The following is a 19,627-nucleotide window of genomic DNA, read 5'->3' on the forward strand; positions in this document are numbered from 1 at the left end:
TGTCATTTTATGTTTGGTTTGCTTTTGCTGTGCTGCAGACAAAGCCATCACTGATGAGAAAATATAGAGAATTTATCGTAGGAGGATCTTGGCAACACTTCCTGAGAGCCGATTGTTAAATTTCCAGTGTGAGCATTTACATTCCAGTAATCAACAAATGCTACAAATCAAGGTGTTAGTTATTGCTTTCCTTGACTGTCTAGACTTAAGAAAGTGATGAAGAAAATGTTAATAATGCAGATTAAATTGAAAAGCATGCTGCATGCACTTTTTTTCTGATTAACCATTTTCTAGCAAAGTCTTGTTCATAAACCTTCTACCTAGAAGGAACCATGGAAGTCATCGTTGGTGCATTTACAGATGAGGAAAAGGAGGTTTAGAGATGTTAGCTATATGACCCAAAGACATCCAGCAAGGAATTATTAAAGCCAGCATTTGAACCCAGGTCTACTAATTCTACTTCAAATGTCTTTCCATTCCACCATAGTGTCTTCTTATGATGGGCTACCACAGAAGAATTATCACACTAAATGAATATAAGGATCAAAATAGAGGATTTACTCCAAATCTTCCCAGTCTTGTATGAAATGTAATATAAAACTTATACCTTTCTTTGTTTCTTTTTTCTCCCTTCATTCTGAAAAGTAATAATATCATCAAGCATTTGAATAATAAGATTGCATTTTAGTGCCAATTATGTAAAAGTCATTGTCCTTGGTACTTGGGATACAAAGACAAAGGGAGAAAAACAGCCCTCGATAAGTTTTTATTTGATTGTCAGGGTTCTTAAGCTTTTGTGGGTCATGGACTCCCTTCTCAGAATCATATTGTATTACCAATTTTCAAAATTAAAGGAAATACTACATTTTAGTTAGAGATTAGTGAAAATCTTTTTTCCTCATCCATGAGTTCATAGACCCCTTTGGGATCAGTGGAGTCCAGATTAAGAATCTCTTCTCTATCGGGAACACACACACACATATATGCACATATACATAAAGGTAAACACACACATAAATATAGGAATACATATGCATGTGTATGTATATGTTTCTATATGATCATATATAAGTTTATATTTCTATATTTTCACATATACCTATATGTATGGAGATATGTACATATGCATATACACACATATTCATATACATATGGACAGAGATGACTACAATTGCTAAACAAGATGGCACAGAGATAATTAATACAAACTGTGTAACCTTACATAAGTGACTTAGCTTTACTGCATCTCAATTTCTTCACTTGTAAAATTAAAAGACTGAATTAGATGATTTCTGAGGTTTCTTCTAGCTCTAAGTCTATGATTCTATGGTTCCATAAGAAATCCTAACTCTGTACCCCTGCATGATCTTGGGTAAGTTACTCTGTTTCCCAGACCCTCAATCTCTTTATTGTAAAATGAGGGGATTGAGCTAGATGGTCTTTGAAATCCTTTCAAGCTTTAAATCTGTAATCATAGAATTAAGGACAAAAAGAGAAACAGAGAGAGGAGAGAGAGAGAGGGAAGGAGGAAAAGAGGGAGAGAGGGAGGGAAGGAGAGACGGAGGGAGGGACAGGGAGAGAGAGAGAGAGAGAGAGAGAGAGAGAGAGAGAGAGAGAGAGAGAGAGAGAGAGAGAGAGACAGACAGACAGACAGACAGAGAGAGATTGAGATTCGTGAATGATTAGATGGACAGACAGAATTGAGATTCATGGTTGGATAGACAGTCGCAAACAAAGGAAGGAAGGAAGGAAGGAAGGAAGGAGGAAGGAAGGAAGGAAGGAAGGAAGGAAGGAAGGAAGAAGGAAGGAAGGAAGGAAGGAAGGAAGGAAGGAAGGAAGGAAGGAAGGAAGGAAGGAAGGAAGGGAGAGAGGGAGAAAGGAAGGGAGAGAAGAAGGGAGAGGGGGGGAAGGAGGGAGGGAAGGAGGAAGAGAAAGAAACAAAGAAAATAACAAAGGAGATAGCACTAAAAACTGGAAAGATTTGGAGAGGCTTCTGGATATGAAGTGGCAAAAAATCTTAAGAAATGCAGGTGAGAAAGAAATGCATTTCAGACTAGGATGAGAGCTTCTACTAAAGCAAAAAGGCAGGGGAAGAATAGAAGTCTTCAGGATATAATAAGATCATATTGTCTGGAATAAAGACTATATAAAAGGAAGTAACATGGAATGCATCTGGAAAGGTAGTTGCCTCCAGAGCACAAAGGGCTTTAAATGCCAAACCCAGGAGTCTGTATTTGATGCTAGATTTAAATGGGAACCACTGAAGTTTCTTGAGCAGGGGAATGGCCCAATCCAACCTGAGCTTTAGGAAGATTATTTGGCAGTTGTGTACAAAACAAATTTTTAAAAAAGGAAGATTGGGAGTTGTGATTGCAGGAACCTATTGGAATAATCCAGGAAACAGGAAATTGCTAAAATAATTAAAATTTAATTTGTAACTTAAGCAATGAATATCGATAGCTGAAATAACAGCAATATCATAAAATTGATAGCTACATTATGCTCAGTATGGGATCATAAAGGGAGCATGAATGTCTCTCTGGAGTCAGGGCACTTCAGTAGGGGAGACCAGAATGGAATGAAGATCCCATACTCTCAACAGAAAGCTTCAGCTACCAGCTCCCTCATATTTAGTCTCACTCTAAGCTCAACCAACTGTGCTTTAAAGCTTAGGGAGTAAATATTCCAAAAGCATAGCAACTACTCAGCATTTAGCCTGACAAGCACTGTCAAAACATGGTCTGTTGAATTTCATGGAACTGTTTGGCCAAAATTGTCCTTTGAATGTACCCAGCCATGTGCAAATGCTAGCCAGATAATCAGAGTTTCCATAGTTAACCACTTGGAAATAATATCTCCTGAAGCTACCAATCCTCCTGATTTGCTCAATCTTAATCAGATGCCTACGGAAGTGGGGGTGAACAAAGAGATTAGATTCATATGAAAGGGAGAAAACATATCCTTAGAAACATAAGGAAATGTAAGCATTGGGGAGATCAGAGCCTGAACTCATATCATCTGTGGGATGGGGGGGAGGAGATTAGCCACTGTTGCAAAAACAATGCTTCCCTGTTTATACTATGACAAAAACATTGCTGGGAACATTTTGAGAAATCAGAGAGGTGCATTAGTGTTAATAAGTCCCTGCACTGCATTTATGTCCTGGGTCATTTATTCCCGGGAAGGGACAAAACATCATAAAGCTGCTAGGGACATCACGACCTGACCCTGAGAGGGATACTGGCAGGTGATTAGTTAAATACCTGAGCAAGCTATTAGGCAATTGCTCCCGAGTAACCATCCTGTAGTTTACATTCCCAGATTAAATGCTCTGAGTTGTTTCCAAGGAATATAGCATCATTTCTCAAAATTAATTAAAGGGGCTAAAATACAGTACATTGGATCAAATTAGCATAATTCCTTTGCTTTTAAGGTCAATTTGTTTTCCATCAGAGCCAAATGACCAATATACTAGAAAGGTCTAAAGTAGAAGTGTGTGTCATGAACCCTACTGTGTGTGATGAAATCAATGCACTATATCTCACTGTATAATGTGTACAATCACAAAACAATCAAAAGGGAATGTTTCAAAATGACAAAGAACAAGTATGTTCCCAAAAGAATAGTGTGAAAAGACACTCTGTCCTCACTCAACTGCAGATATAGGAGATCATTCAGTCAGTCGAGAAGCATTTAATAAAGACATTTTGTTCCAGGCCCTATGCTGAGTACAAGGGACACAAAGAAAAGCAAAAACAGCCCCTGCTCTCAAAGAGCTCATGATAGAATGGAGTAAAGAACAAGCAAACAATAATATAAACAGAATAAATTGGAGATAAATAATAACAGGTAAGAAACTGAAATCAAATATGACCAGGAAAGACTTCTTATAGAAGGTAAGACTTGTAGGAAGCCAGGGAATCCAAGAAGAAGAAATGAGAAAGATGAGAATTGTAGACCTAGGCATCAACCAGTAAGAATAACTCAGTTTGGGAGGAGTGTCTTATATGAAAAACAGCAAAACAGCAAGGAAGTCAATGTCACTGTTTAGCAAGTATGTAACATTGTAAAACATGTAAACTGTTACATACTTTCAGTCTTCTCCATTTTATTTATCAGTTTTGCTGAATTTTATCTTTTATTTTTATTTGTCACATGGAATTTTTCTCTGGAAGGGGGAATTGAGGAACACTGGGAGAACTTGTGGTTATAAAAATAAAAGATATTAATAAAATTACTTTTAAAATATATAATTAAAGAAAATGCCAAATTTCAATGAAAGGTTAGTGAAAATAAAAATTATATACATATATGTATATATGTATATGTATATATATATATATATATATATTTCTATTTCAAATTCACAGACCCACTGAAATCTATTCATGAGATCCTTGAGCATCTTTGGATCCTTGATTAAGGACTCCTAGTCCAGAGGAAATCTTTGAATGGATTCAATGGCAGATAGCGGTTACTTACTTGAGGCAGCTAGGTGATATGGTGGACAAAGTGCTAAGTCTGAAATCAAGAAGACATATGTTCCTAAGTTGAAATCGTCTTTCATTGCTTATTAGATGTGACCCTGGGCAAGTTACTTAACGCTGTAGAATGAGCTGGAGGAGGAAATGGCAAGCCACTCCAGCATCTTTTCCAAGAAAACCCCAAATGGGGTGATGAAGAGTCAAATAGGACTGAAAAATGACTCAACAACAAAAGAGCTTATATGAGCATGCCATCTGTAGTTTCCTCTCACACATCAAAGTATCAGAGCAATGTGGGATGTCCATTTTGTATCTCCTGTTTTTAAAATGTAACTCAGCTGCCACCTATCATAATTCTGCTTTTCTTTTAGGATTCAACTCAGATGAAAAGGATGAATAACTCATACTTTCCTACTCCAAATTGAGCAGTCATTGAAACAACAATTCAGAGGGGAAAAGGATTTAAAATGCCACCTATTATAGATGAAGAATTGCAATTCTCAAAAAAGTTAAGTTAAAATTTAAAGCCTAAAATCATACATGTAATAAATAGTGAGTAGAGATGGTGGTATAGTGCACAGAGAGCCAGATCTGGAATCAAAAAGGCTCATCTTCCTGAGTTCAAATTCGGCCTCAGACACTTACTAGCTGTGTGACTTTGGGTAAGTCACTTAACTTTGTTGCTTCAATTTACTCATCTACCAAAAAAAAAAAAAAAAAAAAAACCTGGAGAAGGAAATGGCAAATCATTGCATTATCTTTGCCATGAAAATCCCAAATGGGGTCACTATAAGAATCATACATAACTGAAAATGACTGAAGAAAAACAGGAATTTAACGATAGTCCAATGACTCTTAATTTAGGACTTCCTCAATTATAGTTTGCTGCTTCTAGATTTTATGTAGTATAGACTTCAGAGAAATCTTGATGCCAGTTTTATCAACTAAGTGATCAAAATTTGAAAGGCCAATTTGAATCATTGTTGAAATATCTCACTGATAAAAAAAAATATTGGATTGCTTTATATAGTATGTATTTATCTATTTTATATCCTATATAACATAATTGTTTTATTTACCACAGCTGAATTTAAACTTCTTGATGATAGGAAGACATATTTATATCTCTGTCTTTATTTTTATATTCCCAGCACCTAGCACAGTAACTTGAACACAATAGGTGTTTAATAAATGTTTGTTCAATTACTGAACTAATCTGACTCTAAGTTTTTGTTTCTGTTCCAATCCAGATGAATCTCCATGCTGAAAATCCTCAGATACTTGTTCTTATTACTCCTCAACCTTATGGATTCACATGTCATTCATCTCCATTCTACTCCAGTTATTCATGAACATAACCACATCTTAGGAGGCAAAGTCAACTACTGAAAATAACAGAGATGGTTGAAGGCTTAATGCAAAGTTGTCAATAGACTTTATGGAAAGTTTGATAATGATTCAATATGAAATGTATATATAACACTGGAATTATTCTTTCTGGGATTATTTTCCTGGGTTGTGCTCATGGGTTGAGATCCTCATAGAATCAGCTGAGTATTCCTTCTAGAGTCCTAGAGATACTAATGAGAGGCTAGATTTCTAATATTGATGACTAATGAGTCATCAATATTACCAATGTGATTACCACTAACAATCATTAGACTTAAAATGACATGGTAAAAACAGTGTAAAACATACCCCCCCCAAATTAAAAAAAAATAAAATACTGGTGAGTATTCTCCAAAGATAGAGAAGGGCTATGGAAAGAATGAGTTTGAACATAAAATATATTAATAGGTACAAATGTACAACATGTACATATATAGATGTATGTGTGTGTATATATATATATATGTGTGTGTGTGTATATATCTATATATGGCAAAGAGATAATTATACCTTCTAATGTTTTCTGGACTAGAAGTCAATTCTTAAGGATGTAACCAACATTCTTAACTAGTACTACATATGTACACACACACATTATACTTATTTATATATTTGTGTCTGATTATTTTAGTCAATCATGAGAGGTTTCTTAAATGGGATCATGTGTCTTTATCAAATGGCCTAAAGCCCTACAATCCTCTCTAAATGGGTAAGGGCTTTTCAATATCCACCAACATATGTGTGGTGTCTGGGTCAGTGTCTGCATTAATTGGGGTAGTGTTGGATTCAAGGGTATTCAAGTATACCACTTAAATATTCAGCTTTGTGGACTACAAATTTGGACTAAATTGTAGTGAAATGAGTAAAGTTGGAATGTGGATAATGAGTTGAGATAATAGGGAAGAGGCAAAGGAATTGAGGATTAACAAGATTAAAGAGAAAGACAATACATTTTAAGGTGGGTTAAAGATAGAAAGGAAATTGTGGCCACAGAGAAGAATATGTGTTTGTTATCTTAGAAGTGGAGCCATTCTGAGTGATTATCTGGTCTAAGATATGGTTATGTTAATAGATAACCACATCCTTAAGGAACTTGCTCTGTTGATCACCTCCTCTTTCTCAATTACAATTTGATATGAATCCCTCCATCTTTACTGATTACTTTCCTCCTCATTGCAAATGCACTTGTCTTGCCTTTAAAAAATTAATCAATCTATCCATAAAACTTCCTTGTCCTTTGCATTTGTCCCTCTTCATTGTTAAGTGAAAGCTATAAGTACCTTCTTCAGTTCCCTACCACCCACGTACTCCTTACTCCCTCACAGTTTGGTTTCCATCTCCATCATTGTCTCTTTTGTCCCCGAAATTGTTTTCTCCAAGACAGCCTTCTTAAAATTTTCCTCTTCAAAATCTCCCCAACTCTGGATACTCTAGATGATAGCTTTCTCTTCGCTAATATCCTCTGTGTGTTTTAAAACATTTTACTCTGTTCCTTGAATGACTTTCAGCAAAAATCTCCTCTTATCCCCTTCACTGGCTATTCTTTCTGTACTAACCAAATGTAGATGTAACTTCTCTACACCCCAGGGCTTTATTTGGTATCAAAAGTTCTTCTCTCCTCCCTCTTTTGGAGAAGTCATCTACTCCACATTTCAGTGATCAATTTCCTTGGATAATTCTTATGATTATCTCTAGATCTGAGCTCTATCTCCGAGTTCTACATTTTTATTTCAAATTCTCCTACATCTCCTAAAATCACACTGATTCTTTATGCTCAATGTGTCTAACGTTAACCTTATCAGACCTTCCACCCCACAAAAAGTATCCTATTTTGTTCTTTTTGTATCTTCTTTGGGATCTAAGTTCAAAAGCATAGAGTAAGTATGTTACAATGGAGGTAGGCAGCTATATTTGGATTTGTGCACAAATCTTGATTCTATCTCTTAAGCAAGTTTTAATCTCTTTGTGCCTAACTTTATTCACTGGCAAATAAAGGGAAAGAACTAGATGGCTTCTGTTTTTCCCACCACTCTATATTTGTTATCTATGAATCAAGGAGCCATCCTTGATTCAAGAATCAAAAAATCAAATATTCATTAAGTTCCTGATATGTGCCAGAAACCATTCTTGACAATGAATTTGAAAAGATTTTTTTTAAAAAAGAAACAATCCTTGTTCTCAAAGAGTTTACATTCTATGATTGAGGAAAAGGCCCATAACATGTACATACATATATATATATATATAAATACACATAAAAATATGTTACATTTTTATATGTATAAATACACTCATCTACACATTGTGTGTATGTATATAGTGTTAACACTAAAGCAATTTAGGAAGAAGCATTAATATCTGGGAGGATCAAGAAAAAGTTTATGTAATAAAACTTCTGTTTTAAGAAGAGCACGTTATTCTAAGAGGTACTAGTGAGATAGAAATAAATTCCAGACATGAGGGATAGCTTGTGTTAAAGCACAGAAATGGTAGAGGGAATATTGATTGCAAATAGCAACCAGTAGAACAGCTTATATGTAGAATGTGAAGATAAGTGAGGTGTAATAAGACTATGAAAGTGGACCGATGCCAGACCGGGAAGAACTTTTGATGCCAAATAAGAATATCTTATCCTGAGAGCAATAGTCATTGGAAGTTTCTGAGTTGGAGATGAAATGACCTCTTATTCACTCTTGCATCTATAATTAAACATCATGCATAGCATCTCACACATAAAAATGCACTTAATAATGGTTTTTCCATTTGAGCCATATTCTTCATTCTATTCATTTGATTGAAATGTATGAAGTGTTATATGCATAGTACTGAGGTAGACACTGGAGATGCTAAGATCAAAATCAACCCATTTAGTCTTTCTAAAGAGCATATAGATGAATATGGAGGACAGGATAAAAAATGGCACAAGAGAAGAGTAATAGAAACAAAGAAATAAAACCTCAACCAGCTGAAGGTATCGGAGAAATTATTTTTAACTAGGGAAAGGAAGAAGAGGATTCTGGGGAAAAAATAATGGATTAGGTGACTCCTAAACTGGGTTTTTGAAGGAAGAGAAGATTCCTTCAATCAGAGAAAAGAAAAAAATACATAAGAATAGAAGACGGCAGGAGGAGCTTTAGGAATATTAGAAATACAGTGTAGTAGGTAGAACACTAGATCTGCAGTCAACTTCACAAGTTCAGATACCGTATAAGCAACCCTCATTGTGGCTTAGGTTCCTTACCTAAAAAGTGAAGGGGTTAGACTTCATAACCTTTAAAATCCCTCTCTTTCTAAGTCTGTGATATCATTTTAAGCAGATCCATCTAATTGCTACACAAAATCATGAAAAGGGGTAGAGTGAGATAAGGCTGAAAAAATAGGCTGCAGCCAGCTTTCCACAAATTCAGGTGGGCAAGCTCATTTTTTTAAGTACATCCAGCACTTTGGGAAACCAAAGAGATATATGAATGAACTCCAAAGAATGGCCAACCAACAACAAAACTATGTGATGATAAGTTCTGATGGATGTGGCACTCTTCAACCATGAGATGATTCAAACCAGTGCTACTTGTTCAGTGTCATTCTCATTCTCTCTGTTGTTGCTTGCTTGCATTCTTTCTCAGTTTTTTCCTTCCTTCTTGATCTGATTTTTCTTGTGCAGCAAGATAACTGTATAAATATGTATACATATATTGGATTTAACATATATTTTAACATAAAAAATAAAGTCTATTTAACTCCTGAAAAAATAGAGTAGCCACAGCCCTATACTATCCATGAAAAAGGAAACAGTACTTGGATCAGATCTTAGGAGCTCTCTTTATGAGTATGAGATGGCCTTCACTTATTTCTTCAGTTCTTTATCATCAAGGAATGAGATATACATGATCTGCGTTGGTGACTTTGTCTCTGTTATGAACTCAAGACACAATCGTCTTCATGGAAACATGGCAATCCCCTACTTCTCTTTCATGTCCTAGGTGACCCACGCACCTTTTAAAAGGCCCCTGATCTCTTGAAAATCAAAAATCTTCCTTTCAAGTCATACCCTCTCCCACTTTCAGCAGCTCTTTACTTCCCCTTCAATTACCTTTCCTTTCAGTCCCAGAATGTTCTGATCCCCCTCACAGGGCTTGACCTCCATTCTTTTCATCACTTTTATAACCTGGCTGGGAGGCTGTTCTGATAGTCTGATGTCTTTTTTTTGTTTCTGATGGAAGCCAAGAATTGTTCCCAGTTCCCTCCTCAAGTTATTCTGAGACCTCTTTCTGAGAGCTATGTATACAGGACAAGTCCCAGGGCATATAAGATGGGTTGGGTTAGTGACAGTTCACCCTGCCACTTGGCTTCAGCTGGGTATCCTCCACCAGTGACTCATAGTAGCGGTGTTCCCATAACTGTGAAGAACAGAGAGTGCCAGGAAAAATTTGACGGTACTGAAAACATTTATAAATCAAGCATGATCTAAAGTCCGGCTTCTTCAGTTGTGGTTCACAATCTCATATAGGTTTTGTCACTGAATGTGGGGATCTTGAAATTATAATTTATTAAATGTTTGATTTGCATATTCATTTTATATACCCAAATACCCAGGATCATGTAAAAATTTGTTGAACAAAAATGGTGGCAAGTAGAAAAAGTTTAAGCAAACCAGATGACTCAGAATACTTTTAATTTGACATTGTTAAGTCCTTCTGGCTATCCTAGTGCCTAATGAGGTCTTTACTCTTTCTCCTTGCTAAAAAAATATGCAAAAGCAGTGTTTGCAACAAACACCATAGGTGTATCCCAAATAATACTTTCATCATTTAGAAATTAAAACAGCTATTCCATACCACGGCCAACATTGCTGTCTCTATGCCCTGAGACTAAAACAACTCATCCCTTGCTCTCTTTTCTCCCATGTTCTTCCCCATGGACTCAATACAGTCTCATATCAACTTCTCCCCCTTCCTCTAGCTAAAATGGACTGCTTTCATATGCTTGGTCTCCTCCTGTTTTCTCCTGCTTCCAGCCATCTGTTTCCAAGCACTCCTTCTACATCTCTGCCTATTAGAATTCTTCTCTGCCTTCAAAGGGCAGCTTGGGCTTCAACTCAATCAACAAACCTCTGTGATATGTGCTAGAGGTATGAAAGCCAAAGAGAAACCTATCCTCTGTTGGGGGGGATGTCAACTTCTGTAAGCCTTGTGTGCCTGGAGCTTTGTGGAAAGCATCAGTTTATTCCGCTGTACCTAGATGTCTCCAGTGGGTCCCCACACCACTTTTGGGCCAGGACCGTGACAATCTCTCTCACCTCCAAGCCCAAACATTAATTAGACCACTCCCCAGAGAAGTGCTGAGTCCCAATGCTCCCCATTCTTTATTCTGCCATTCAGTCTATTAGCTTTTATTTAATTCCTACTCTGTGCCAAGCACAATGCTAAGCATTGGGAAGGCAAAGAAAGGGGGAAGGACCTAATCCCAGCTCACAAGAAGATTACAGCTAATGTAAAGATCTCTAAGTCTTGCCATTCTCCCATCCCACATCTACCCTGCAGAAGGCATTTTGTGTGCTGTCTCTCGTTGGTAGAATGTGAGGTTCCTTCATCAAGGACTACCTAGTTTTTTCTGTCTTTATCCTTAGCACTTGGTACAGTATTTGACTCATAAAAGGCACTTAAAGACTGCTTTCCCATCAGTAATTCATTTATTCAACTCTCCTTGTTCTTACAAAACTCATTTATCTTTATAACATTATTTTATACAACATTATATTTTCATGGAAGCAGTTATTCCCATTAGGTGATATTTACCTGTATAACTTGCAGAACTCTTAACATGGAGCAGAGATAAAATGACTTAATAAAAAAGAGAGTGTCTGTTTATAATTCACCACCATTTATTTCTGCTGTGCCCATCTGAAACCCTAGGGGCCATGTTTTTAAGTTTCCACTTAAAGTATTCACCCCAGGGGTCACTTAATGGTCTAAAGCTTTAGTTCAGGAAGATGCATATTACACATGACTATTAATACATTTACTGTCTATCCTCGGTGTCATATTATCACTGCCCAGAACTTAATTAAGTTTTCACTTCTCTCCCTTCCCTTTATCAGTCTTTCCAAATGGGTGGCTTGTTTCAGAATTCAATAGTTTATGGAGTTTTATCTCTTCTACCTGTCACAGGCTCTGTGGTTAACATTTTGAAAAGCAGAAAACAACCATCCAATGATTGCAAAGTCAAAGTTTTTCACATTTGCTGGTAAAATAGCAAATGGTATTTGAGCAAATGCTTCTTACTAGACCCTCTTCACAAAGATGACATAAAAATCAGTGCTGGCCAAATTGCCCAAGATAGGCTAGAAAGTTCAGCCCGTGATAGAAAGTGGCCTCCAGAGAGAGTTCAATGGAGCTTGACAGAAAGAGGAAAGACAAAATGTACAAATCCATTAGAAAGCTCAGAATACACTCGAAAAATCCATCACCCCTATTTGTGCATTTAATTGAACTCAACACTTAAGCAACAATTAAGTTAACTTTAGCCATCTTGTCCATGTTCTTCATCAGCTGACCCCATCAGTCATCAATATAATAGTAGAGTATGTTTGTGTATTGACTCTTTTAGTCTCAACTTAATGATCTGTTTCCTAAGTGATAATTTCTGAGCATTCTGGGGGCTTTTACTTCAAATACATCATTAAAATTGACCCCTATATTAAGTGATAAGTAGCCTCAGGAACCAAAAATAAACACAAGCACAATGTGTTGCTCTGCTAAGATAAACAAATGTGCAATTTTGGTGTGCTAAGACATACTAAAAGAGTATCTACTAATATATGAAACAGCCCTGAGAATAATTGCATGTTATTGGTATACTCCTTGAAGTAGTGGGACGAATGGTAAACAGAATGAGGAGATGAGAGAAGCGAGCAAAGGTCCCAGATCCTTGCCTCATGACCTTTGAAATAACATCACTGTGCCATATATGACAAACAATACTGACATTAAAGAGCTTTTGAGTACAGCAAACTTCTCTGTTTCTTAAAAAATTTAAAAATATTCACCACACAAAGACACACAAAGAGAATTATTTGGCAACCTCCAATGCACGATGGTGAATGCCAGTCCCACTTCTTTGTGTACCTTAATCCAAGACAGCCTTTACTCATCATCAAGAAGAAAAATAGCCTCAAGAAGAACTCCTGGCAGGTGAATTCCAGGTGCAGGAGTTCACCTAGCCAAGTTCTATTCCATTCCATGACAAATAAACCAGCTCACTGACCTCGTTGATGAATGTCTGGGCTCCATGAGGACTAAGCAGCAAAATTGCCCGACGTAATGTATCCCGGTAGCGATTTAGTTCCTCAGTCTTCATGGTGGTAAAGAGGCTGGTAAATACTCGGCTGATGTTTCTATCCACCTTTTGTAAAGATACGTCCAGCCCCAATCTGGAGGCTTGGTCCAGAAAGCTCTGCAATCCACGGATATCTAGAAAAGACAAAAAGGGAAAGGTGAGATAGAGAAGATATGGAGAAAGGAGAAAGGAAAAGAGAGAGGGATTGGAGAGAAATGATCAGAGAAGAAAAAAAGAGAGAAAACAAGAGGGAAAGAGAGGAGAGGGAGAGGGAAAGGGAGAGGAAGAGGGAAAGGGAGAGGAAGAGGGATAAGGAAAGGGAAAAGTAGAAGGAGAGAGAGAGAGAGGGAGAGGGAGAGGGAAAAAGAGAATATCATTAGGAAATCCATTAAATCATCAGCTTACTCAAGAACCAGACTAAAAACAAAAGAAAACCTTGCTATGTGTGAATCAAGGTGCAAAGTGTTGTGTGAAATATGACGTTTACATAAGACTTTCAAACACCGATCTTCATGAATTTTACAATTTAGTAGTGAGGAAAGACACAGAAAATTCTAATGTTCAGGATGAGGTAGTGGAAAGACCATAGAATTTAGACAAAGATTTTCTGATTTCAAATCTCATCTAACATTTACTGCCTATGAGACATTGGCACATCACTTAACTTCTCTAGACCTCAGTTTCCTCATCTGTAAAAATGAAGGATTGGGCAGCTTGATGGCTCAATAGATAAAGCATTAGTACTGAAGTCAGGAAGACCTGAGTTCAAGTCCAGCTTCAGATATTTATTAACTGTATGATCCTGGGCAAGTCACTTTACCCTGTTTAACTCTGTTTCCCAACTGTAAAATGAGCTGCAAAAGGAAATAGTAAGGTACTCTAATATTTTTGCTAAGAAAACCCCACCAGGGTCATGAAGAGTCAAACTTGACTGGAGCAACTGTACAACATCATCAGTCATACTGGATGTCTACTTGGGTTTTTTCCAGCTCGAAATCAAATCTCTTAGATCTTCATAAAGTGAAGAATGAATGTTATGAGGCTCTTGGGGAGAGCTCTCATGGCCAGGATTTAAAGATTAGGGAAGACTTCCTGGAGAAGAAATTAATATTTCAACTAGATGTTGATGATAATAATGAAAATAATGACACAGTTGATAAATAGATTTATAATTATAAAAAAGGTTTATGATGACAAGTCAATTCAAGATCATTGCCACCAATGATTAGAAACATGTTATCCTTAGGCACCTGGGTTTATTGATCAATAAAGATCATGATAAAAAAAAAAACAGTAAAAATAGCAATATATTGTGGCAGACTGCAAAAATTTAGCACCTACAGGATACCTAGCAAGACTGGATTTAGCAACTAGAAATAAAAAGAGAAGTTCTCTATTATGGACTGAGAAAACTAATCCTCTCCTATAAAGACTGTTCTCAAAATATCCTTGAGAATTCAACAAAAAGACTGCAATGGAATTATAGCATTTTCACAGATAAACCTGAATCCATAATTGGCTAGAAAAACCACTGATCCACAAAAATTTAAGGGAAAAAATATTTTAGTAAATGTGGCCATAGCAAATAGTCATAATTTCCCATGAATGAAATTAGAATGAACAAGAGAAAGAAGCGCTTCCAAAATATAGAGACCTCGCAGAAATAAATATATATGTGTATATATATATAGTTATGTACAAGTATATCATCTCTGTTTTTTTTTTATGACCCAGGAACTTTTCCAAGAATGTTTTTGGAGATCCCACATGAGCTGAACTTAAATTCCAATATTTGGGATTTAACAAAAATGAACAAATAGGAAAAACAAAAGGAAATGATATAGGAACAAATAACAAAAAAAGGAAAAATATATTTTGCATCATAATTTATGGAATATTGAATAGGAAATAATAATACCAGGACAGTATGTTATCAAAATAGGACAAAGTATTTTTTTCTGTCTCCAGAGAGTGAAAAACCAATTAATTCTTTTTGTCTAATTGTGTATTGTTAGAAGAACCATTTGATTTTGAAATTCTATGTTTAAAAACTTCAAAAATTCTAGAACCTCTGTTGTAGCCACCAATGGAACCAAAGGCACAGATAGTAACTTTGACATGACCTCATATTGTGTAATTATGGGTTGTGTTCTCCCTAGGCTATAATTATGTAGTCCAGTAAGCAGAAATCTGGATATGGAATCAGGAAGAACTGAGTTCAAATCAAGCCTCAAAAACTTAATATGTAACTGATGGCTAGGCAAGTCACTTAATCTTTCTGTGTTTCTTCCTTATCTGCAAAATGGAGGGAAAATAGCAGACTTCTCAAATCGTTGTTTGATTATTTTTTCCAGGAGGGTGGAGTAAAGGTGAGGATCAAAGAGATATTTGTAAAGTGCTTTACAAACCTTAAAACACTATATAAAAGTTGTTATTATTATAAATAATAATAATCTCACAAAGAGGATCTATTTTGATAGTGTGAGATAATGGATAGAGTATTGCATCTGGAGAGAGGAAAACCTTAATTCAGATCACATCTTTTGCCCATCTTAATATATATTTAAAAGCAATTTACAACCACTCTGACCCTCAGTTTCATCATCATAAAACAGAGATGAGAATAATGTATTCTTGCCTATTTCACATGGTATCATATGTTTGGAGCTGCAGAAGGCTGTAAAAGTGATTTACTCCAATTACTTTTTTTTTTTACAGACAGAAAGAGCTTTAAACAGTTTAATGACTTTTCCAAGGTCACAGAGCTAGAAAATGGCCAATTTGAGAGTTAAACCCAATTCTTCTGACTCCAAATCCAGTTTATTACACCATTGTGGAGCATTTTGCAAAAAAAATTTGGATTTCCGCTATTATTGCCCAGCACACTAGAGGCCTTCCTCTAGAATATTTTTACATCTTATGTGTACCTAGGTGGTTTTTAAAATAATCAGTTTTAATTCAACTGGTATTGCATTTTTCCCCTAAAACCAATTTTTGTCCTAATCTATATACAGATCCATTCACACACTCCTCATCAAAATTCATCTATCCCATGTTCCATGACCTTGGACCCTCTAACCTCATAAACTTCCTGATGTTCATCTGTGTGCCTTATGACTAAGCCTTTGGGCACTGAACATTCTTTAATATTGAGAAAAGTAGGAGCATCTCAGATGGCAAATGTTTTGTTTCTATTCAGACTCTTGGCAGGTCTATTTTGATCAATATGAATTTAGTCTGCCATTCATCTATCATCAGCCATCTTCGAGGGAGAATTGCCACAACTCCTGACCACATGTAGCAAGTCTGGGAAAATATCAGTGAGAGATTCCTGCTCAGGAAATTATAGAAAATAAGATCCCTTTTCAGCAATAGGAGGGGCCCTCATTTGGGTATTTTCTACACAGAGAGAGACCATACCAACAGCAGGGCTAAGCTAGAATCTAAAAGTCAAATTATCTATTTTACTTGAAATCCAGATCATCAAATCAGGTGATTCATTTATTTCCAGAACTCAGTGACAATCAGAAACTCAGGACACTAGCCACCAAAGGAACCCAGTTTGCTCTATCATCATTTAACACAGTGACACAAATTTAATTACATGGAAAATAGTCAATTTCGAATGTAAAAGGCTCTTAAATCATTTAAGCCAAACTTTAGAGTTATCATCCAAAGAATGCATTTACTAAGTACCTATATATGTACAGGGTTCTATGACCCAGATACTAAACCTGAGTCACATCCAATCTGTGACAAAGTTTGTTCAATTCTACACTGCAAGAGCCATCGTAGTGAACCTAGGTTCAAATTCTGTTTCTCTCTTTCTCATCCTTTTTGGCCTTCCCTAACAAGCCTTCTCTAGCTAGAATCCTAGTAAGGTATGATCTACCCTCTGTGTATATTACACCTGGAACATATGGAACCCTTCAAGGTTTACTAAGCACTGTACATACTAATTGTTGACACTTACATAATAATTCAAAATTTGCAAGCATTTAACAAACCTTGTGCACTTTGAGTCTCACAACCCTGTAAGGGAGGCACTAACATTATTAATGGACATATTTTACAACGAGGCTAAGTAACTTGTCCATCACCACGTAACTAGAAATGTCAGTTGTAGGACTGAATGTCAGGTATTTCTTGATTGCATGTTCAGCACTCTTGAAAGTACACTGCCCTGCTGTTGTGGAAATATGTTTTGTATGACTTCACATGTATAATGGGCATCATATTGTTTTTCTTCTCAATGGTTGGGGAGGGATTGAAAAGAAGAGAATTTGGAATTTTTAAAAATGCATCATGGTAATGGAGAAAAGAAAAAACATTTTCCAGATTTTTTATCTCATGTTTTATAAAGAATCCTGTGGAACAAGTGCTATGATTATGATTATTCCCATTTTTCAAAGGAGAACACTGAAGTTTAGGTTATATAGTTTGTCTCATAATCACACAGCCAGCCAATGAATGAGATAGGATTTGAACTCCCATCTTTCCTGCTTCCAAATTCAGAGCTCTCTGCTCCCTCCCCCCCCACACACACACACAAACTGTGCTATCTCCTATACATGGATCCTTCTATTCATAAAGTTAATTTGAATACATCCTATAGCTCTCTGGAAACACATCTGATTGTAAGTAGCCAGAGGGCAGTGACCATTTGTTCTCCCTCCTTGGATGCCCAGTGTCTGGAACGGTTTTCAACTCCTATCAAGGCTTAATAAATGTTGGCTCTTGTAGCCATTGACAAGTCCAGACTTTTCTAGAAGCAACAGTGAACAAATTACACAGAGAGAACCTCTGGAGACAGGGAATTTTCCAAAGGCCCTAAACAAGGCCATCACAGCAGTTAGAAGAATACAATGAAGGGGATGAGGAGAAAAGATGTGAAATTGGGGAAGATTTGGTTCTATCCCAGCCTAGGGAAACAGCTCACATTTATTTTTATCATGCACTGTTTCTCAGAGCATTCATTTAACAAGAAGTCTATGAGGTAGGTATGTACATACAACTACATAACCTTGGACAAGTAACTTAACCTGTCTGGTCCCCTGTTTCCTCATCTGTAAAAAGAAGGGCTTGATGAACATAATTATTCCAGAAGACTAAAGATGAACTTAGCTGCCCACCACCTGACAGAGATGGATAACTTGAGATAAAGAATAAGACACACATTTGGGGACAGGGACAATGTGGAAATGTAGTTTATTTGGCTGTGTGTAGTGGTGATGAGGGCATTTTTTTTCTTTTAAATTGTAGAAGTAAAAGGAAAAGAAATTAAATGTTTGCTAATTTTTAAAATGGGAGGTTGTTTTTTTTTTTAAGAAATGTGAAATAAAAGAGAGGGAGTAGAATAAATGACTGTGGAGGTTTTATTCAGCTTTGAATCTAAGATTCTGTGTGTCTGTAAAATATATCTGATTTATAGATTTTATGCAAAACTAGTCAGGGCCACTGAGTAAGCCCCAGAGCTGTGCCTTGAACTTCAAGTATTTTGATTTGAAAACCAGTGTTCTTTGTACTATGGCTCTGAGGAGGACCAGCTGACAGTCTGACCTGCTTCCTGATTCTCTAAAAACACATAAATACCCTGGTTGCATTTGCCTCAGAGCCAATGTTTAATGGGCACCAACAGGAGATTCTACCTCACATGTGGCCAGAGCTACCTAGAGCAAACCAGTTGGAATTATTCTCATTCCATAAAATATTGCATTCATCATGAAGCAAAGGGGATGGACAAGTTTCTCTATGTTCTTTCCCAGGTATATATCTGTTATATTACCATATTTGTGTCCATAACCTCACAACTCTTGGGTATGATATAATAAAAACAACAATAATAATAGCTAACATTTAGATAGCACTTGCTCTATGGAAGTCCTTCCTACACCAGGCCTGACACTATCCACTTCCTAACTGCTTCAAATACACATTTTTAAATTATAATATAAACTGTTCTCTTTCCTCTTCCCTTTCTGTTTTTCTTTTCTTTTTTTTCTCATCTTTTTCCTTAGGCATGTGGGTAATATAGTGGATGGAGTACTAGGCTCTCCCTCAGAACACCTTCATTCAAATCTTCCCTCTGATACTTTTCTGCTGTGTCTTCCTGAACAAGTTCTATTACCTCTCATCCTGTTTCCTCATCTGTAAAATAGATGTGATAACAGCACCTACTTCCCAGGATCATTATGATGATCACATGAGGTAAGTCACATAAAATTCTGCAAACCTTAATATGCTACATAAATGTTAGCTATTATTATTACCCCCACTCCCTCCTCTTGCCAAGCCCACAAGCATTTGGCCCACATTCAGCCATGCAGGATGCAGCAACCTATTCAAAGGGCATAAAAAGTTGCTGAGAACAGCAAGGAAAAGGGGAGATGATTCACATAATCCTGAGATCAGATCTTACT

The 19,627-nt window shown here is 36.6% G+C and overlaps 1 protein-coding gene across 3 annotated transcripts in view; it reads right to left on the reverse strand.

Annotated features, from left to right (window-relative positions):
* The window catches only part of GRID1 (glutamate ionotropic receptor delta type subunit 1), a 1,107,390-nt gene that overhangs the window by 565,058 nt on the left and 522,705 nt on the right, over window positions 1–19,627 (reverse strand). For all 3 annotated transcript variants that reach the window (XM_051982367.1, XM_051982369.1, XM_051982368.1), the window contains exon 4: window positions 13,137–13,342. In XM_051982367.1, coding sequence (XP_051838327.1) covers window positions 13,137–13,342 — 206 coding nt within the window. The remainder of the gene's footprint in view (window positions 1–13,136; window positions 13,343–19,627) is intronic.

The sequence above is a fragment of the Antechinus flavipes genome, chromosome 2, assembly GCF_016432865.1.
Source record: "Antechinus flavipes isolate AdamAnt ecotype Samford, QLD, Australia chromosome 2, AdamAnt_v2, whole genome shotgun sequence".
Classification (NCBI taxonomy): domain Eukaryota; kingdom Metazoa; phylum Chordata; class Mammalia; order Dasyuromorphia; family Dasyuridae; genus Antechinus; species Antechinus flavipes.